This window comes from Cyanistes caeruleus, unplaced genomic scaffold (assembly GCF_971803275.1).
Source record: "Cyanistes caeruleus unplaced genomic scaffold, bCyaCae1.hap1.1 HAP1_SCAFFOLD_213, whole genome shotgun sequence".
NCBI classification, from domain to species: domain Eukaryota; kingdom Metazoa; phylum Chordata; class Aves; order Passeriformes; family Paridae; genus Cyanistes; species Cyanistes caeruleus.
Window position 1 is genome coordinate 25,002 of NW_028255999.1, and position 22,191 is coordinate 47,192.

A 22,191-nucleotide genomic window follows, 5' to 3' on the forward strand; every position below is an offset into this window, starting at 1 on the left:
GGGCGCTTGGGGGTCAGGGACGTGAATCTGGGGGCCCTTTGGGGACCGGGCGGGCACTTGGGGGGCTGTAACGGGGCTCCATGGGTCGCGGGGGATGATGGGAGCTGTAGGCGCCGATACAAAACGGTTTAATGGGGCCGCGGAGCATCACGGGAGTTATAGGCGCAGCTCCAAAAGGTTCCGGTGAGGCGCGGGGCATGACGGGAGATGGAGTCCCGGCTGCAATAGCGTTTTATGGGCGTCGCGGAGCATGATGGGAGATGTAGTCCCGAAAGTGGCTCGGAAGGCGCGTTTGGCGATGTGGGGAGGTACTTGGAGAGCACTTCTGCGTCAGAGCCATGGCTGCAGGTCCTCGGGGCGGATGTATACGGCTCGGGAGCACCTGGGGAGAACCTGGGGAGCTCTAACTGGGCTCTTTAGGGCGCGGGGCATGGCAGGAGGTTTGGGCGCGGAACTGTGTTCTGGGATGATGGGAGATGAATTCCCAGCAGTGTCTGAAAGGGGCATCTGTGGGTTCGGGAGCATTCAGTGATCCAGGGACGTTTTGGGGGATCCCGAACGGGCGCTGAGGGGTCACTCGGGGATCCTGAAGGGTCTGGGGGACACATGGGACCTATGGGGGGCGATCTCGGGGTTCTGGGGAGTGCAGGGCATATTCCCAGTTCCTGACAACCTGGTCTCAGTTGCCCCCTGCAGGCTCCTGCTCACTGCCAGGACGATCCCAGTATGATCCCAGGATGATGTCAGTACACAGCCAGTGCAATCTCAGCCACTGCCAGGATGATCCCAGTACAAACCAGTCCCTGCCAGTGCTGCCACTCCTGGGATCCCCCAGCCCTCTCTGTGTTCCCCCCTCCCACATCTCCCCAGAGGAGCCCCCAAGGGCTGGCAGTCCCCAGCCAGGGTCCCCAGCCAGCCTCAGGTTGGATCTGCAGCCCCCAATTTTCCCAGTTTCCCTCTCCTTTTCCCCGGGCCGGGTTCCCTCCATCCCCAGTGTGTGGGAGCAGCGGAGAGCCCCGCTCTGCCCATCCCAACCTGTCCCGGCTCCATCCCCGCTCCTGCCGTGGGCTGTGAGGGGCTCGGGAATGGGGCACGGAGGGTGTCACTGCTCCTGGGGGAGGAGGAGGAGGGATGGAAGAGGAAGGATGAAGGAGAGCAAGACAAGATGGAAGTAGGAGAAGGGAGTGGTGTTAGGGAGGAGGTGGAGGAGGGAGGAAGAGGCGGAGCAGGAGGAAGAGGAAGAGGAGGGACAGAGGAGGATCAGGGAAAGGAGAAGGAATCACAAGGTCCAGCACTCCCTGAATTCACAGCTCCCACCTGTGGGATCATCACCCCGCATCCCACAGCTGACCGGGGTGGGGGAGCTTGGCCCTGGTATCCTGGAGGGTTCCTGGGTTGGGTTTTTTTGTGGGTGATGTTTGAAGAATGAAGAACTCCAAAGCTGTATGCAAAATGCCCCTTGGGGGAACATTGGGGGGGTCCTGGTGGCAGCTGCTGGCAGAGGCAGCCTGGAGGAGCAGAGCCCTGTGTCCCCCAGGACCCCAAAGTGGGGAGCCCAGAGAGGAGGAGCTCTGCAATTTGTTGGACCCTCAACAGCCTGGAGAGGGGCAGGGGGGACTCCTTGGACCCCCTGCACCCCAAAGCAGAGAATAAGGGGAGAAGGGACTCTGAAGCCCCAAAAACCTCCAGCATCCCTAAGTGCTGAGATGGAAACGGGTAACTTCTCGGATTCCTGGCACTCCCAGCAGCCTGGGGAGGGCAGGGACTGAGTAGACTGGTGACCCCCAGTGCAAACGTGACCTCCAGGAGCTGGGATGGGAGGGAAACCCTGAACACCAAAGGGGAGAGAACAGAGATGGGGAACTTCTGGGAGGAATTTTCAGGGCTGAATCTTGGTGTTTGGGGGTTTTTATGGACTCCAGATGCCCCGGTGACTTGTAGAGATGAACATGGGCAGAAGGAACCCCCTCAGCCCATCTGCTCATGAATCGTATTTTTCCCCAAGCCAGGATTTCCCATTCCCAAACCTTGGCTGGATGGAGGAAGAGGCTACAAGGAAGAGGAAGATGCCCCAGGACACCCAGGCAGGTGAAGAGGAAGTCAGTGCCCCTTTCCCCCTCTCTCCTGCTCCATCTCCCAGCCCAGCATGGCCCCCAGCTGCAGGACAGTTCCGCTGCCAACGCCGTCCTGCCGGGGACACACTGGGGGGATCTCCTTCCCCTTCCCTCTGGCACGGAGGCAAATCCCATCCTCTCCTTGTCCTTCCTCCTCCAGACAAGGAGCTGAGGATGGAGACCAGGGAGAACAAATCCCCATGGCAGAACCTCATGGAACAGGCTGATTTGAGCAGCTCCACAGCGCAGAAATCCAATGGGGAGGAAAAGCCCTGGAGATCCCACAGGAGGAGGGGCTCCAAACCCATCCCAGGGTGCTCTGAGGAGGAAAGATCCACCCTGTGCCGGGAAGGCGGCCGGAGATCCAGCCGGGGCTCTGAGCTGGTGGTCCATGAGCAGCTTCAGGATGGGGAGAAGCCCTACAAGTGCTTGGAGTGTGGGAAGAGCTTCAGCTACAGAAACAGCCTGATCCACCACCAGATGATCCACACTGGGGAATGGCCCTATGAGTGTGGGAAATGTGGGAAGGGCTTCAGCTGCGTCTCCGACTGCATCCATCACCAGTGCATCCACACTGGGGAGAGGCCCTACGAGTGTCCCGAGTGTGGGAAGAGGTTTCAGACTAGCTCTCATCTCCTCCAGCACCAGTGGATTCATACAGAGGAGAGGCCTTTCCACTGCCCCGACTGTGGTGGGGGCTTCAAGGACAACTCCAACCTCAATAGGCACCGGTGCATCCACACTGGGGAGAGGCCTTTCGAGTGTGGGGAATGTGGGAAGAGCTTTAGAAACAGCTCCTACCTGACCATCCACCAGAGGACCCACACTGGGGGACGGCCCTATGAGTGTGAGGAATGTGGGATGACCTTCAGCCAGAGGTCCCAACTGACCATTCACCAGATGACCCACACTGGGGAGAGGCCCTATGAATGTCTCCAGTGTGGGAAGAGGTTTCGCATCAGCTCCACTCTCCTCGTGCACCAGCGGATTCACACAGAGGAGAGGCCCTTCCGCTGCCCTGACTGCGGGAAGGGCTTCAAGCACAACTCCACCCTCATCACCCATTGGCGCATCCACACTGGGGAGAGGCTCTACAAGTGTCCCCAGTGTGGGAAGAGATTCACCCAGAGCTCTCACTTGACCAAACACCAACAGAGGCACCAATAAGGGAAGCCCTGCAAGTGCCCCAAGTGCAGGAAGAGCTTTGTGTGCTGCCCCAACTCCATCCCCCATCAGAGGCCCCACATTGGGCAGAGCCCTGATGACCCACGTTCCCAGTGATCTGTGTTGGGAAGACACTGGGCTGGTGGTCATTTTAGTTTGGTTTCAATTATCTTTTGGTTCATCTTCATCCTTGTAAAACAGACAAAATTGGGGTAAAAATCAACAAATTCATCAAAAGCATCTTAAACCTTACTTTTTACTAGTGTTTCAAGGGAATCTGGGATTTAGGGAGAAACTTGGGGGTTGTGGCGGTATTTGGTGTAGTTGTCTCCATTTCTTGGCATTCAAAGGGATGAGAGGGTTTGATCTGCCACCTCTAAACCACTCCAAAATTTTACCATTCCACAGCCTCTAAGGGTGTGATGCCTTAAGCTTTAGCTTTCATGTTTTTCATATTCTGCACTGGCTAGGTTTGTAGTTTTTGTAGAACTTCATATTAGGTGTTGGTGAGCTCTCTTCACAGAGTAGGTAGACAAAACAATTCCTTTCCTAGCTTGATACTAAGGGCAGTCATTACAAGTTTCAGGCCCAAAAGCATAAACAAGGGTGGACTAAAGGAAGAAAACAAGAAGGATGGGACTTCATCATCTGAAGCTGTAATTGGACAATGAACCCAAATATGCAGATGGACCTAAGCTTACAAAAATGTGAGACCTTACAATGAGTAGTTCATCCATTTTTGTGGCCATTTTTGGTTGATCTTGGGTGTAGCCCTGGGCAGGCTCTTGTATACCCAAGGTATATCCTTTAAGGCCTTATAATAAACTTTATTCTTACCTTTGTGCAGCCTCTGTTCTAGGTCAGCCTTCTGAAGGCATCAGGTGGAATGGGATTGGAAGGGGACTGGGCGAAGTGGGATGTAAATCAGGTGGGGTGAGATGGGCATTGGGTGGGGCAGGATGGGTGGGATAGGGATTGGGAGGTGTGAAATGGGCAAAATAGGGGTTGGGAAGGAGGTCTTGATGTCCAGCAGAGATGAGATGGGTTGGCCTTGGGATTGGGGAGGTGGGGTGGGGTCTGCAATGAGACAGCCAAAGTTTGGGGATGATGAAGGGAGGGGGAGCCCATTACTGGGTGAGCTTTTGTGTGAGGTGCCCCTGCCCAGGGAGGCAAAGATTTGGTTTCAAATGAACATGATTAAAGTGAGAGGTGTGGGCAAGAGGGAGTTCCATCCCTCTGCCTTGGAGTATGGGCCCTGCGAGCCCAGGAAGAAACTCCACCCTGGACCCCTCATGGGATGGCAACCCAGGGATTTCTGATTGGCTTTGGGCCCCTGGTGCTTCTCCCTTGCTGTGTTCCCGGTGGTCCCTAACCTTGAACTCCACCCTGGTTCTCAAAACCCATCTCCCTGCCTCTGTTCGGGGCTGTCTCTGGATCTGAGTTTGTTCCTCTGCTGAATAAATGTTTTCCTGAGCAGAATCCCGTCTTGTTGGTGTCCCATGCCAGTTCCTGGTAACTATAGCCTCCCTGGACATGAACCTGCGGCCCTGGAACGCAAAACCCCGCAAAATTAAGACCCTCCCCAGACCTCCAAAATCCCAAAATTCCCTAAAATTCACCCAAAACTCCCCAAATTCCCTTAATTTCCCTATAATGCTCTTTTTGTCCCCCTCTGCTGCCTCTGCAGATGGTGTCTTGGGGACAACTCCAGGAATTTGGAGGGGGTCTCTCCTCCTCTTCCATCCCCAAAAACCCAGCACTTTTGTGAAAAAAAATCCCAACAATCCCTTGGATTCAAGGGGATGTTGCCCCATTTTTTATGCATTTTGGGGGGGTTCCCCCCTAATTTGTCAGTGTTTTTTGCCATTTTTTGGTGGTTTTGGCATTTTTCAAAGTGAGCTTTTTTGGGGGGGGTTCCCCCAATTTTTTGGAGGTGGGTGCCTCAATTTTTTTCTGGGGGTTCACCCCCTCCCCCAATATTTCCTTCATTCCCCTCCCCCCAAATTAGGGTAAGAGAGTCTTTTTTTTCCTTTTTTTTTTTTTATTTTTACCTTTCCCCCCCACCTTTTTTTTTTTTTCCCTCTTTTTATTTATTTGCACTTAATTTTGAGGGGCAGGAATTTTGGAGAGGGGTCACCTGGGGTGACACGAAAAGTTGGGGAGACCCTCTTCCCACAAAAAACAGGAAAAATCCCAAGAATTCTGGTGGTTTTGCCCAGACCCAAGGTGTGAAAAATGTGAAAAAAATTATGTTCTCAGATTTTTGGTGATTTTGGGGGAGAGGGTTGCAATTTTGGGGGGATTTTGGGGAAGGGTTGCTGTTTTTTGGGGGGTGTTCCCAGGTTTTGGAGTGGAATTGAGGAATTTGGTGGTTTGGGGGAAAGCTTTGGAGCTCCTGGGGGGAATTTCGGGGTTTTAGGGCAGGAATTTAAGGATTTTTTTGTAACATTTGGGTGTTAGGGGGGAAATTTGGGGTTTTGGGGAGAACTTTGGGTTTTTTAGGGGGAGGATTTGGGGTTTGGGGTAAAAAAAATGGGGTTTTGGGGTGGAAAATTTGGTGGGATTGGGGGGAAAATTTTGGGGGGAGAATTTGAGTCTTGTGAGGATGTGGGACTTTTGGAAGATTATAGGGGTTTTGGGGGTATTTGGAAGGAATTTTTGGATTTTTGGGGAGGAATTTGGTGGTTTTGGGGGGAAATTCAGGGGTCCTGGTGGAGTTCTGATTTTGGGAAGGGGATTTGGGGAGGATTTTTTGGGTTTTGGGGGAATCTCCACTGATGGGGAGGAGTCGTGATCACAGTGAGGAGCTGCATTTTGGGGAGGCCTGAATTTGGGGAGGGGTCTCAGGGAGGATTCCCAATTTTGGAGTGAGATTTGGGTAATTTTCCAGCGATGGGGAGGTTTCTTGGGGGTGGGATTTTGGGAGGAGTCTCATTGGGGGACCATCCTGAGCTGGAAGCAGGGGGGATGTTGGGAGTGGAATTTGGGGAGTGTAAGAAATGGAAATAATTTGTGCTAACTAAATTGTAACTATTTGGAAAGTTATTACTAGAAGCAATCAGGGGAATTGGTGTTGCAAGGCAGATGGACCCCTTTACAGATATTACATGTTAAAATTAAGATACCGGATGTAGTTTTGAGATAAGTAATGTCTCAAGAGAAAATTGACCATGAGATGGACAAAATTGGAATGACTTCAGGCACAGGCCTGAAAATTATGAAGTGTAAGACTAATTAGTGGAACACAATGCTTACTTACATAACACAATGCTTAGTACGCACACAAAACCTGCAAGGTTATCTGGAGGACAACAAGGATGAATGTAAGCCTTTGTCCAAAGACCACCAAAAGAAGACTGAAGACCCCCTAACAAAAAGTGAAACATGCGCCGTGAAGAACAGTGATGTAAAATTAAAGAATCGGAAATAGGAAGAGACTTACAGGAAACATGAATGAATATGTACAAGCATACAGTATATAAGTTTAGTTTGAATTGCTTTGTTTTATATGTGAGGTAGGGTGAGAAGTCCTCCCCATAACCCGTTCAGTTTTGCTAGTGCTTTAATCATTCTTAATTATTGGCAAGCTATATTCATATCTATATATCTATATATCTATATATCTATCTGTATGATATATATATATATATCTGTATGTGTGGGTGTGTGTGCATATACGTGTGTGTGTATATATATATATATATATGAATATATTCACTAAATTGTACTCTTTTGCTAAATTGTATTCCTTTACATCAAATTGCTATTCAATCCACTAAATTGTACTCTTTTATTTAATTGTTTTCTTGTATTCAATTCACTAAATTGTATCATTTTTTTTTCTTATTATTAAACTGCTGTTAACCCAATAGACCTAGTCGTCCAAATTTCAATTTCATTTATGACACTGCCCTTGGGTGAGTTACATCCACAGCGAGAGGGAGGAGGAGATGATCCCACCCATGGCTGCTGCTGGGTCCAGACATTTGGTGAGATAAAGCTGAGCCAGAGCTTCAGCATCTCTCCCAAAATCACAGAATCACAGAATGCCTTGTCTTGGAAGAGACCTTAAAGTTCATCTCATTCCACCACTTGCCATGGGCAGGGACACCTTCCACTATCCCAGGCTGCTCCAAGCCCCGTCCAACCTGGCCTTGGACACTTCCAGGGATCCAGGGGCAGCCATGGATTCTCTGGGCAAGCTCTGATCTCTGCCCAGGTGAGCAGGGTCAGGACCCAAGGGAGCAGCTGGAGCTGGGCCAGAGCAGGGCTGGGGATCAGCAAAAGCTTCTTCCCCCACAGGGGGCTGGGGCACTGCCCAGGCTCCCCAGGGAATGGGCACGGCCCCGAGGCTGCTGCAGCTCCAGGAGCCTTTGGCCAGCGCTGCCAGGGATGCACAGGCTGCAATTGTTGGGGTGTCTGTGCAGGGCCGGGGGCTGCACTCCATGATCCCAATGGGTCCCAGATCCCAGCTCAGCCCCTTGTGCAACTCTCACCCTTTGGCTCAGCCTTTGTGTCCCCTGGAGGCGCTGGCAGAGCTGATGGGGTGGGGCAGGAGCGGGGCAGCCCCGGTGTTCCCCTGGCAGTGACACCACAGCCGGGCCAGCAGCCCCGGTGTTCCCCTGGCAGTGACACCACAGCCATGGCAGCCCCAGCGTTCCCCTGGCAGTGACACCACAGCCAGGGCAGCCCCAGTGTTCCCTCCCTGGAGATGCTCCAAGGGGAGCGTCCAGAGCTGCATCCAGTCAGTGGAACTGAGCGGCCACTGAGCACCCCCAGCCTGGGCTGCTGTGGATTCCTCTGCAGACAGCTCAGGGAAGGTCCCCTTGGCCACCCACACAGTGCCACAGACAAGTGTCACACACAGTTACAGAGCTCTGCACAGAGCTGACAGCAGGAATCAATTAAAAAAAAAATTAAAAAATTAAAACCACCAAAAAAAACAAGAAAAAGAGGACTCCTCCCAGCAGATCCTTTCCATCCTTCAGTTTTCACGTCTGCATGTGCACAAGACCTGGGGCTGCAAAAAATGAGGCTTCATTGGCACATTTGCAGGAAAAGCAGGTTTAGGGCAGGTTATCAGCAGAACTGTTCTCAGCTGGGTGAAAAAGGCCCCTTTGGCAGCCGCAGGGCCATTGAAAATGCAGACCCTCAGGCCATGGGGGAGAAAAGGGCTCTGAATTCCCCTCCCTTGACACACAAACCCTGCTCCCAAGCTGCTCCCCACACAGGATTCTACTGGAAGACTGTGGAAAGCTGAGAGTTGACTTTGGCTTCTCCATGTTCCGTGTCCTAAAGCTGCCTGGCAGAAGAAATTTAGGGTCAACTGGCACAATCCCTCCTGGCCCAGGGCACAGCCCCAGGAAGGTCTTTGCTCCTCGCTCGGCCCTCCCTGAGGAGGCTGGCAGGGCTTGCAGTTTTATGGCATTTGTCCTTGCTGCCCCTCATGTCCCACTACCCCACAAAGAGCCCCGAGCCACCCGTGAGGGACAGGCCCTGCTGGGCCAGGCCTGGGCTCAGGGCTTGGCCTTTCTGCTTCCTCCAACCCAGCCAGGGCTGGCTCAGCATTGCAGTTCCCTGTGCTGTGCCCCAGGCTCGCTCGGCCCCTGCTGGAAAGGGACCTGAGGTACCTCGATCCCCTCGGGCAGTGCATGGGAGAAAACAACTAGCTTCCCAGGAGGGGGGAAACAAACATTTACTTGCAAAATTTAGAGAATGAAATACTTGGGAAATCATAAAGTGACATGGAATTACAGTAAAGCACTTCACAGAGCACTGACTAAGCAAACTCTAATCCATCCAACTTCAAATTATACAGATTTGGAGAAAAGGAATTCAAGAGAAGAGAGAGGGACAGAGATCCACAGTCAGCCTTGGATCCAGCGCCATCTCAGCTGCTGTGAGCTCCGGGGCTGTGGCACATGTCAGTGTCTGTAAGAGACGCTTTTGGGGTGTGGACGTTCCGGGACACGGCAGAGACCTCTATAATCGAGTTAGATGTCAGTAGTTTATTTCAGGGCGTGGGAGAGAGAGAGAACCTGCTAGGAGCCAGCAGATGAAGCTCAAAGCAGGCTCAGAAGGAACAATACAAAAGGGAGTAAAATATGAATACATGAGTTCAAGACTTAAGATAGCTAAGAAAGAGAGTAACAGAACAGAAGTGAGAGAGCTGGGAAAAGAGCATAAAGAAGAGAAGTAAAAAGAGCAGGAAAAAGAGCGTAGAAAAAGTGAGGCAAGAGAGACAAGAGAGCGTAGCAAGAGAGCGAGCTCTCCTTTACAGTTGCTTATATAACCTATACGTTGAATATTTTATTCCTTCACTAACCAATCTTTCTAAGTATACTAATACAGTAACATTTGTGTGTGACCTATAGAAATCGCTGCTTTTGCATATTTTTAGTTATCTCAGGGTCCTTCAGACCTTTCCTTATAAGGCTGGGAAGAGGGGTCTTAGCTTAGTTTTACTGGGGGAAAGAATGTGTTCTGGCATACCAGACCGGCTTCTTTCAATTATTCAAACTGTTCTTTCATTTGTATTTCTTCCTTAGCCTTTCTGGCTAAGGAGTCATATTTATAATTTCTTTCTAATTCTACCTTCCCAACAAGTGTCACACCCGTGTCACAGCCTCACCTGCTGTGGTTCCTCTCCCAGGTGGGGTTTTTGGGGTGCCAGGGGCTTGGCAGCCACTTTGGGGCTGGAGCAGAGGCTGCAGTGGCTGGGCTAGGGCAGAGACTGCACCACCCATTCAGAACTTGTTCTGCCCCCCAAACACACACTGGAGATGTCTGGGACCATTCATCATTTCTCTGCTCTCCAGCACCAAGGCAACGCACTCTGGCTGCAGCTCTGAGCTCATGCCCATGGCAACTACCCCTGACAATGGGGCTCCATGGAGCTGCTCTCAGGAGCCCCCCAAGAGCTGGGGAGTGCCCCAGAACTGCCTCAGAAATGTGGGATACCCCAAAATCTCTTCAGGAATGTGGAATATCCAAAAACTCACTCAGTAACGGACACGCCTTCCCTTCATCATTCCCAAACTTTGGCTGTCTCATTGCAGGCCCCACCCCACATCCCCAATCCCAACCCCAACCCATCCCATCCCTGCTGGACATCAAGACCCCCTTCCCAAGCCTGATTTCCCCCATTTCACACCTCCCAAACTCCATCACACCTATCCTGCCCCACCCAATGCCCATGTCACACCCCATATCTGCATCCCACTTTGCCCAATCCCCTGCCAACCCCATTCCACCTGATGCCTTCAGAAGGCTGACCTAGAACAGAGGCTAGACAGAGTTAAGAATAAAGTTTATTAAAAGGTCTTAAAGGATACACCTTAGGCAGTACAAGAGCCTTCCCAGGGCTACACCCCAAATGGACCAAAAATGGTCAAAAAAACCCAAAAACAAACAACTCATCACGAGGTCTCACATTTTTGTAAGTTGAGGTCCATCTGCATATTTGGGTTCATGGTCCAATTATAGCTTCAGATGATGAAGTCCTGTCCTTGTTTTCTCTCTTCAGTCCACCCTTGTTTATGCTTTTGAGCCTGCAACTTGTAATGATTGTCCTTGGTCTCAAGCTAGAAAAGGAATTGTTTTGTCTACCTACTCTGTGAAGAGAGCTCACTAACACTTAATATGAAGTTCAAAACTACAAACCTAGACAGTGCAAAATATGAAAAATTTAAAAGCTAAAACTTAAGGCATCACACCCGGAGGGGTTGTGGAATCCAATAGTTTTGAGTGGCACTGTGCAGTTTTCAGTGGCATTGAGTGGTTCTGAGGTGACAGATAAAACTCTCGTTGCTTTGAGTGCCAAAAATGGAGAAAACTCCACCAAATAGCTCCACAACCCCCAAGTATTTCCCTGAATACCAGATTACCTTGAAGCACTAGTAAAATGTGAGGCTCTAGATGCCTTTGATGAATTTATAGACTTTTACCCCAAATTTGTCTGTTTTAAAGGGATAAAGATGAATCAAAAGATAATCGGAACAAAACAAAAGGACCACCAGCCCAGTGTCTTCCCAACACAGATCACTGGGAACGTGGGTCATCAGGGCTCTGCCCAACGTGGGGCCTCTGATGGGGGATGGAGCTGGAGCAGCATATGAAGCTCTTCCTGCACTTGGGGCACTCGCAGGGCTTCCCTTAGTGGTGCCTCTGTTGGTGTCTGGTCAAGTTAGAGCTCTGGGTGAAGCTCTCCCCACACTGGGGACATTTGTAGAGCCTCTCCCCGCTGTGGCTGCGCCGGTGGGAGATGAGGTGGGAGTTTCGCTTGAAGCCCTTCCCGCAGTCAGGGCAGTGGAAGGGCCTCTCCTCTGTGTGAATCCGCTGGTGCACGAGGAGAGTGGAGCTGATGCGAAACCTCTTCCCACACTGGAGACATTCGTAGGGCCTCTCCCCAGTGTGGATCATCTGGTGAATGGTCAGTTGGGACCTCTGGCTGAAGGTCATCCCACATTCCTCACACTCATAGGGACGTTCCCCAGTGTGGGTCCTCTGGTGGATGGTCAGGTAGGAGCTGTTTTTGAAGCTCTTCCCACACTGGGGACACTCGAAAGGCCTCTCCCCAGTGTGGATCCGCTGGTGCCTGACAAGGGTGGAATTGTGCTTGAAGCCCTCCCCACAGTCAGGGCAGCAGAAGGGCTTCTCATCTGTGTGAATCCGCTGGTGCACGAGGAGATGAGAGCTCCTCTGAAACCTCTTCCCACACTCGGGACACTCGTAGGGCCTCTCCCCAGTGTGGATGCGCTGGTGACGGATGAATTCGGAGTTGCAGCTGAAGCCCTTCCCACATTTCCCACACTCATAGGCCCATTCCCCAGTGTGAATCATCTGGTGGCGTATCAGTTTGCTGCTTGAGCTGAAGCTCTTCCCACACTCCAAGCACTTGTAGGGCTTCGCCCCATCCTGAAGCTGCTCATGGACCACCAGCTCAGAGCCCTGGCTGGATCTCCAACCGCCTTCCCGGCACAGGGTGGGTCTTTCCTCCTCAGAGCACCCTGGGATGGGTTTGGATTCCCTCCTCCTGCGGGATCTCCAGGGCTTTTCCTCCCCATTGGATTCCCGGAATGTGGAGCCGCTCAAGTCAGCCTCTTCCATGACGTTTTGCTGTGAGGATTTGTCCTCCCTGGTCTCCATCCTAAGTTGCTTGACTGGGGGAGGAAGGACAAGGAGAGGATGGGATTTGCCTCCGTGCCAGAGGGAAGGGGAAGGAGATCCCCCCAGTGCATCCCCGGCAGGACGGTGTCGGCAGCGGGGTTGTCCTGCAGCTGGGGGCCATGCTGGGCTGGGATATGGAGCAGGAGAGAGGGGGAAAAGGGCACTGACTTCCTCCTCACCTGCCTGGGTGTCCTGGGGCATCTTCCTCTTCCTCACAGCCTCCTTCTCCATCCAGACAAGATTTGGGATTGGAAAATCCTGGTTTGGGAGAAAACAAGGAATGAGCACAATGAGTTTGAATGTCCCTTGGCCCAAGTCCCTCTCTAGAAGCCACTGGATATCTGAGGTGTCTTGGTTTGAAAGGACAGGTGTTTGCTAGGGAAGGCAGAAACCTCCACTGAAATTGATAAAAATGTAAGCAACAACCCCCTCCGAATTATTATAATCTTGATATCAAAGTCCTCTCATATATTGATATAGGAATATAAATAACAGTTATTTATTAAAGAAAGGAAATGAAAATGCAGCAGTACAAAAAAAAAACCAACAAACAAACCAACAAAAAAACAACTCACTGAGAGAATCAGAATACAACCTGACACCCTGTTGGTCAGGGTGTTGGAAGCAGTCTTATCCAAATTTAAGATTAAATGGTGGCTGCAGTCCACATGGAGTGACAGATGTGGTTCTGTTGAAGCAATGATCCCATAGAAGGGTGTAGCTTACCTCTGAAATTCTGGTGCTGTAGATGCGTCTTCTCTCTCCTCTGGGATACAAGTGGAGAAAGACTGCCTGTGGTGTTCTGATGCTCAGATTATATCTAGGCAGGAATGGCCCAGGATGCTCCTGGGTGGAGCATCTCACAATGGAATGTTGTCATTTTATCAGTATTGCAGTGAGACTCAATGGCCCATTACCAGAAGCTATCCCCCTGGGGGGAGGATGGGTGGTGGGAGAGATAAAGAACACTGCCTCACCAGGTTTTAACAGCTGGCCCATTAACAGAAGACATCCCCCAGTTATGAGGGTTGGGTCATGGAGGAGATAATGAAAACTGCCCCACCAGGTTTTAAAAGATGGTGATAGAATACATACTTTTGGTTACATCTTGCATTGCAACCCAAGACATGGGGTCCATAAAAACCTCCCAAACACCAAGATTCAGCCCTGAAAATGCCTTCCACGAGTTCCCCATCTCTGGTCTCCCTCTTCTGGTGTTCACGGTTTCCTCCTTGTCCCAGCTGCTGGGGATCACGCTTGTACTGGGGGTCCTCTGTCTACTCAGTCCCTGACCTCTTCAGGCTGCTGGGAGTGCCAGGAATTTGAAATGTTCCCCCTATTTCTATCTCCTCACTTAGGGATGCTGGTATCCCCCAGTATCCCCCCAAGGGGCATTTTCCACTCAGCTCTGGAGTTCTTCATTCTCCAAACATCCCCCCCAAAAAACCCAACCCCTGAGGGACCCCTCAGGATATCTGGGCCGAGCTCCCCCTCCCCAGGCACCTGTCGGATTGAGGGGTGGGGGATGATGATCCCACAAGTAGGGGGCTATGAATTCAGGGAGTGCTCAACCTCGTGGTTCCTTCTATTTTTCCTGATCCACTTTTGTCCCTCCTTCAGGCTGAAGAAGCTGCTCAAGGAATCAGAAGCAAAACTCCAAGTCCCTTGGAGCTTCAATCGGCCCCACTGAGGGCAGGGACTGCCAAAGGCTCCCCAGGCACTGGTGAGAGCAGATTCTGGAGGCCAGGATTGCCGGGAGCCAAAGGCTCTGAGCAGGGAACTGCAATGCTGAGCAAGCCCTGGCTGGGTTGGAGGAAGCAGAAAGGCCAAGCCCTGAGCCCAGGCCTGGCCCAGCAGGGCCTGTCCCTCACGGGTGGCTCAGGGCTCTCTGTGGGGCAGTGGGATGTGAGGGGCAGCAAGGACAAATGCCATAAACCTGTGTGACATTCTAGATCCTTATGGTATCAAGGGGCCAGTGGGACACTGTGGGAAGTTGTGGAACCAAGGGGATCATTTTGGCACTCTTGGGCCCATAGAACCAAGGAACCAGTGGGACACTCTGGGGCCTTATGGAAACAAGATGCCACTGTGAGCCTGCAGGGCTGTAACACCCCAGAACACTTCAATGCTGGTGGTAACCAAAGGTTCCTGTGCTTGAGTTTAGTGCACAGGAGGAACACCAACCAGATATTCTCAGAATGGGCAGATGCAAAGAATATTCTTGATAGGAAGGGACCCACAAGGACCATCAAGTCCAATTCCTAAGTGAATAGCCCCACAAGGATTGAACCCACAACCTCGGTGATGCTGGCACCATTCTCTGACCAACTGAGCAAAAAGGTCAAAATGATACAAAATTTAACTGGCAGAATATAGACAATCATGGAACTATGCAAAGGGTTTAATACAACATTAAACTGAACATACAACTCTTACCATAGCATTAAGTTTACTAACTTAGCCCATTTAACCTAAAAAGTGTTAACCCTTAAGATTTTGGGTAACATTAAGATATCCAAAAATGTTCCAGGTATGTAGGATAAGAAGGAGAAGAAAAAGAGACCAGAAAGACAGAAGATCTACAGAAAAACATTTCCAGGATGATCCCGGCCACTCCCAGTACAATTGCAGTCACTCTCAGGTATGAGCTGTTGCACTCAGTCACTCCCAGTATGGTTCCAGTCAACCCCAGATCCTCCCAGCATGCTTCCAGTCACAGCCACCATCATTCCATTTGCTCCCAGTAGGATCCCAGTTAGTTCCACTGGGATCCCAGTATGACCCCAGCATGGGCACAGCTGCTCCCATGATTATCCAGTGTGGTTCCAGTTGCTCCCATTTACCTGCACTGTGGTTTCAGTCTCTCCCAGTCTATCCCAGTCACTCTCAGTCACTCCTCAGGTGCTTCCAGCCTGATCCCAGTTGCTCCCAGCCACTCCCAGTCATCCTCAGTGCAGTTACAGTTGCTGCCAGTATGGTCCCAGTCTTGCCCATCATGGCCCAGCTGCTCCCACTGTGTTCCCGGCAGGATGCCAGTTGCCCTCAGTATGGTTCCAGTTGCTCCCTGTTCCTCCCAGTGTGATCCCAGTTGCACCCAGTTGCCCCCAGTATAGTCCCAGTCCCTCCCCAGATGATCCCAGCCGCTCCCAGCATGGTCCCAGTCACACTCAGTTGCACCCAGTGCAGACCCAGTCACTCCTACTTGTTCCCAGTTGTCTGCAGCACAGGGTCCCAGTTGTCCCCAGCACAGTTCCCATTGTTCCCAGTGTGTTCCCAGTCATCCCCAGTATGGTCACAGACACCCCCAGTATATCCCATTTGCCCTCAGCATGTCCATAGCCATTCCCAGACACTCCTAGTAATCCCAGTCAAGTGCTTCTTATCCCAGTATGATATCAGGCCCAGTATATCCCAGCTGAGCATTCCCTGAATTCACAGCCTCCCATCCGTGGGATCGTCACCCCGCCATCCCACAGGTGACTGGGGAGGGCAAGCTCGGCCCAGATATCCTGGGGGGTTCCTGGGTTGCGTTTTGGGGGGGGGGATGTTTGGAGAATGAAGAACTCCAGAGCTGAGTGGAAAATGCCCCCTGGGGGTACATTGGGGGTTCCCAGTGGCTGCTGCTGGCAGAGGCAGTCTCGAGGAGCAGAGCTCTGTGACCCCCAGGACCCCAAAGTGGGGAGCCCAGAGAGGGGGACAGCCGCGATTTGCGAGACCCTCAACAGCCTGGAGAGGGGCGGGGGGGGGGGTGTCTCCACGGACCCCCTGCAACCCCAAGAAGAGAATAAGGGGAGCAGGGACCCTGGGACCCCAAAAACTTCCAGCATCCCTAAGTGTTGAGATGGAAACAGGGGAAATTTTTAGATTCCTGGCACTCCCAGCAGCCTGAAGAGGTCAGGGACTGAGTAGACAGAGGACCCCCAGTACACACGTGACCCCAAGGAGCTGGGACAAGGAGGAAACCCTGAACAGCAAAAGGGAGAAAACAGAGGTGGGGAATTCCTGGAAGGCATTTTCAGGGCTGAATTTTGGTGGTGTAAAATTTTTATGGACCCCATGTCTTGGGTTACAATGCAAGATGTAACCAAAAGTATGTATTCTGTCACCATCTGTTAAAACCTGGTGGGGCAGTTTTCTTTATCTCTTTCATCACCCATCCCTCATAATGGGGGGGATGTCTTCTGTTAATGGGCCAGCTGTTAAAACCTGGTGAGGCAGTTTTCTTTATCTCTCCCACCACCCATCCTCCCCCCAGGGGGATAGCTTCTGGTAATGGGCCATTGAGTCACACTGCAATACTGATAAAATGACATCAGCCCATTGTGAGATGCCCCCCCAGGGAGAGGAGCCAAATTTGTGGGAAGTTTGTGGAATTTCCTGGGATATTTGTGGAATTTTGAGGGATTTTTACGAGATTTGAAGAATTTTGAAAGATTTTTCTTCGATTGTGTGCAAATTGGAGGAGACTTTGTGGGATGTTTCTGGAATTTGGTAGGGTTTTGAGAGGATTTAGGAAATTTGGTAGGGTTTTGAGAAGACTTTTCTGGAATTTTGAGGGATGTTTCCAGAATTTTGTGGAAATTTGTGGAGATTTTGTGAGAAGTTTCTGGAATTTGGTAGGGTTTTTCTGGAATTTTATGGAATTCTTTTGAATGTTGTGGAATTTTCGGGAATTTGGTGAGATTTTGAAAAGACATGAGGAATTTTGAGAAGATTTTCTTAGATTGTGTGGAAATTTGTGGAGATTTTGTAGGATGTTTGTGGAATTTGGTGGGATTTTTCTGGATCTTTGTGGGATACGGATGACACTTGGAAAATTTTGAGGGATTTTTCTTAGATTGTGTGGAAATTTGTAAAGATTTTGTGGGATATTTCTGGAATTTGGTAGGTTTTTGAGAAGATTAAGGGAATTTTGTGGGATGTTTGTGGAATTTTGTGGGGATTTTTGAGATGTAGAATTTTCTAGAATTTTGTGGGATTTTGAGGAGACTTGAAGAATTTTGAGGAGATTTTCTTAGATTGTGTGGAAATTTGTAAAGGTTTTGTGGGATTTTTCTTGAATTTTGAGGGATTTTGAGGAGACTTGAAGAATTTTGAGGGATTTTTTTAAAATTGTGTGCAAACCAGAGGAGATTTTGTGGGATGTTTCTGGAATTTGGTAGGGTTTTGAGAAGATTTTGAGAATTTGATGGGTTGTTTGTGGAATTTTGTGGGCTGTTTGTGGAATTTCATGGAATTTTTGTGGAATTTTGAGGGATTTTTACGAGACTTGAAGAATTTTGAAAGATTTTTCTTCGATTGTGTGCAAATTGGAGGAGATTTTGTGGGATGTTTATGGAATTTTGAAGGGGTTGTTGCTTACATTTTTATCAATTTCCGTGGAGGTTTCTGCCTTCCCTAGCAAACACCTTTCCTTTCAAACCAAGACACCTCAGATATCCAGTGGCTTCTAGAGAGGGACTTGGGCCAAGAGACATTCAAACTCATTGTGCTCATTCCTTGTTTTCTCCCAAACCAGGATTTCTCATTCCCAGACCTTGTCCGGATGGAGAAGGAGGCTGTGAGGAAGAGGAAGATGCCCTGGGACACCCAGGCAGGTGAGGAGGAAGTCAGTGCCCCTTTCCCCCTCTCTCCTGCTCCATCTCCCAGCCCAGCATGGCCCCGGCTGCAGGACAACCCCGCTGCCGACACCGTCCTGCTGGGGATGCACTGGGGGGATCTCCTTCCCCTTCCCTCTGGCACGGAGGCAAATTTTATTCTCTCCTTGTCTTTCCTCCCCCAGACAAGGAGCAGAGGATGGAGATCAGGGAGGACAAATCCCTGGGGCAGAACCTCATGGAAGAGGAAGTTTTGAGCAGCTCCACAGCACAAAAATCAAACGGGGAGGAAAATCCCTGGAGATCCCGCAGGACGAGGGAATCCAAACCCATCCCAGGGTGCTCTGAGGTGGAAAGACCCACCCTGTGCAGGGAAGGCGGCCAGAGATCCAGCCAGGGCTCTGAGCTGGTGGTCCATGAGCAGCTTCAGGATGGGGAGAAGCCCTACAAGTGCTTGGAGTGTGGGAAGAGCTTCAGCTCGAGCAGCAAAATGATCCACCACCAGATGATTCACACTGGGGAATGGGCCTATGAGTGTGGGAAATGTGGGAAGGGCTTCAGCTTCAACTCCGAACTCATCATCCACCAACGCATCCACACTGGGGAGAGGCCCTACGAGTGTCCTGAGTGTGGGAAGAGGTTTCAGACTAGCTCTCATCTCCTCGTGCACCAGCGGATTCACACAGATGAGAAGCCCTTCTGCTGCCCTGACTGTGGGGAGGGCTTCAAGCACAATTCCACCCTCGTCAGGCACCGGCAGATCCACACTGGGGAGAGGCCTTATGAATGTGGAGAATGTGGGAAGAGCTTCAGCCCAAGCTCCAGCCTCAGTACCCACAAACTCATGCACACTGGGGAGAGGCCCTACGAATGTCCCCAGTGTGGGAAGAGCTTCTCCAGGCACTCTCACTTGATCAAACACCAACGGAGGCACCAGTAAGTGCCTCCACCAAGCCCTGCTAAAGCCCCAAATGCAGCAAGAGCTCTGTCCATGGCTCCAGCTCCAGAGGATCCATGTTGGGAAGTGACCTGGTGACTTTGTGATCCATGTTCCATGTGATCCATGCTGAGAAAACCCCTGTACCTTTTCCTGCCTGTGGCAATGACATGATTTGGGATCAAAGAATGTGAGGGTATGGCCATGGCCCTGTCATTATATTCAATCCTATCTCAGGTCATTGCCAGGGGCAGGAAAAGGACTCACCAGAGGAGAAGGGTGTCATTTCCTGGCAGGAGGAAATACATGTCCAGGAAGAGCCAGTAGGTGGTGTTTACTTTTCCCTGTAAATAGTTTGTCTTATCCCTTCTGTAATCCAAATTGTTTCTCTTCCTGTTAGTTCCTTATCTTGTTTCTATTCTCAATAAATTGTTCTTATCCGAGCCTGGGATCTTTGCCTTTTGTGTTTTCCATGGGAGGCGGGAGGGAAGTGAGCGGCAGCGCGAATTTAGCGGGAGCAGGAAATTGGGGAATCCCATTCATGAAGCCCAGCCCATGGAATCCGAGCATCCCAGCTGGTGCCAGGCCTGGTTGCCGTGGCAGCAGCCTTGGGAGCGGGTCCCTGGCTGGGGGCTGCAGGATCCTCTTCCCTCTGGTGCCCAGGGACAGGAGTGGAGGGAGCAGCTGGAGCTGAGCCGGGCAGGTTTAGGCTGGATGTGAGGAAAAGGTTTTTCCCCCGAGGCTGCTGGGGCACTGAACAGGCTCCCCAGGGAAGGCTCCCAGCTCCAGGGCTGTCTGAGCTCCAGCAGCGTTTGGCCAGTGCTGCCAGAACCAGAGCCTGGGCCAGGGCTCCTTCACCCTGTCGCAAACGAGGGCTTGAGAGCGTTTAAAAAATCCCTGGCAAGGAAGGAACAAAAACAAGATTTAATATTAAGCACCAGCAGCACAAAGTTCCTTTGCAAGAGTCACTGTAGTCCTGACTGGACACTTCAGGCACAGCAAGGAAACAAAGCAACAACAAAACCAAACAAATTCCAGGCAACTAAACCAAAAATGAACCCAGAAGTGTCCGTGTGTGTATATGTGTGTGTGTGTGTGTGTGTGTGTGACAAAAGGACAGTGAGGGCAAGGATAAAAGGAATACAGCCTAAAAGATTAACAGAGCTCAAACTTAACAGGACTTAACTGATACCTTAACTTTAATTGATATCCCAAACATCACAATTTAGCAAAAGAACAGTATTTACTGTATTTAACCTAACTTATATGACTTAGCAGTTTAGCAGATGAATAATATTTAGCAGTATTTAACTTAGCTTATAATATATATATAAAACATTACAAGTTAGGAAAAGAACAAAACTTAGCAGCATTTAACTTAGCTTAGACCTCGTGACTGAACCTCACTTACAGGTCTGACTGACTCACATCTCCAAGGCACTCCAACCTCTCCGACAGCAGCATTTCTGCCACATTTGCCAGGGCACAGCACTGGTGTGTGCACACAGACACAAAGAGGCAGTGCAAGGCAGCTGTGAGAAATTCCCCTGCAGGGCAGGGAAATGCTCCCTGTGGATGCTTTGGCATCTCCCCAGTGGGCAAGGGCTGAGCCTGGAGGAGTGGGGGGATTGGCCCAGGCTCCATCCTTGTTCGGGGATGCCCCGAGTGCAGCAAACGGGAGAGTTCCCGGCTCACAGAGGCCCCACTCCGAGGGAGGTGGCTGGCCCAGGAGAGCTGCAAGGGGCTCCTTTTGGAGCGCTGTTTGTAAGGCCCCAAGAGAGGGGCTTCAGGCACAGCAATGTTTCATCCTGGCCACACCTGGCATCAACAGCTTTCTTTGCAAGGCTGAGAACAGGGATGTTGTGCCATGGAGGGAACAGAAACACTTCCCAGGGCTGCTCCTGAAGCAAGCAGGAGCTGCTTGGGCAGCAGCAGTGCCTGGGAGCAGACAGTGTTTCTGATGAGCTGCAGAGGAGCTGAGCCCAGGGGCTGTTGGCCAAGGCCCAGGCCCAAGGAGCATTTCTCAGCTGGCAGGTCGGCCTGAGAAGGACATGGGGGAATGCACCAGCACAGGGCCCCATGGAACCAAGGGACCATTGTGACACTACAGGGCCCAATGGATCCAAGCAGAACATTCTGACACTGTGAGGCTCCATGGAACCAAGGATCCATTGTGATACCACGGGGCCTCATGGATCCAAGGGAACCAGAGTGACCCTGGGGGGCTCCATGGGACCAAGGGCCCATTGTGACATTTTGGGACCTGTGGAACCACAGAGACCATTGTGACACTGCAGGGCCCAATAGAACCAAGGGAACACAGAACAGGTCTGGCTTGGCCTGACTTGTGTGGCTGACCTGGGCCTCTTGAGGATCACTTCTCATCTGCTACTAGAACACTGGGGCTCCATGCTTTCCTTGCTATGAAAAAGAACTGTCCTTCTTCTCTAGGCACCAAAAACCAGAATGGGGATTGCATCTCCAAATTTCCTGATATTCAGCAGTTTTCCCATAGGAATATTGCCAGGAAAATTCTGCTCCCAGATGAAGTCTGCCATTATTGGCAAGTCTGGCTGGCCTTGGCCTCCTGATGTCCATGTCTCACTTGCCTTCCAAACCCTGGGGCTCTGTACTTCCCTCCAATGAAAAAGAACTGACCTTCTCAGCCAGGTATCCATGGCCAGAACTGGGATTCCACCTCCATCGTTGCCTGTTGTGAGAGACTGGAGGAGGCTTTTGGCTGGAAACATCTTGTCTGTGGGGAAGGAAGGGGCAAGTCCAGCCTTGTCCTGCCCTGTAACCCCAGCACTGCCCTGCCCTGTAACCCCAATCCCCCCAGAGCCTCTATCCCAGCCCAGCAGTGTCTGCCAGTCCCTGGCACACCAAAGGCAATGCTCCACACCCACCTCTGGAGCCCCCTGCCCAGCTCCTGAGTGACCAAATGATGGGAAATCCCACCTGGGGAAAGGGCCCAGGAAGACCAAGGGGAATTTAAGGCTGACCACAAGGCAAGAACAAGTCTTGACCCTACATCCTCTTGGAATTTCTATCTGAACGCTGCTGGAATCCAGGAGTTGGTATCTCTGTGTGTGTTTCTCTAAGGTTTTCTTGTCTTTCTGTCTTTCAGTGTCTTCTTCTTCTATTTCTATCCTCTTGCAAATTTTGAGAAACTTAAAAACTTAGAGTTTTTAAAGTTGAATGAGCCAAGTTA

General features: G+C 51.0%; 1 protein-coding gene across 1 annotated transcript; it reads left to right on the forward strand.

Moving 5' to 3' along the window:
* Positions 1-1,252: 1,252 nt before the first annotated feature.
* Positions 1,253-4,122, forward strand: LOC147645603 (uncharacterized). The gene is made up of 2 exons (XM_086874427.1): positions 1,253-2,088; positions 2,275-4,122. The coding sequence occupies exons 1-2, from the start codon at positions 1,944-1,946 to the stop codon at positions 3,279-3,281; spliced, it is 1,152 nt and encodes a 383-aa protein (XP_086730553.1). The 5' UTR covers positions 1,253-1,943; the 3' UTR covers positions 3,282-4,122.
* Positions 4,123-22,191: the final 18,069 nt, after the last annotated feature.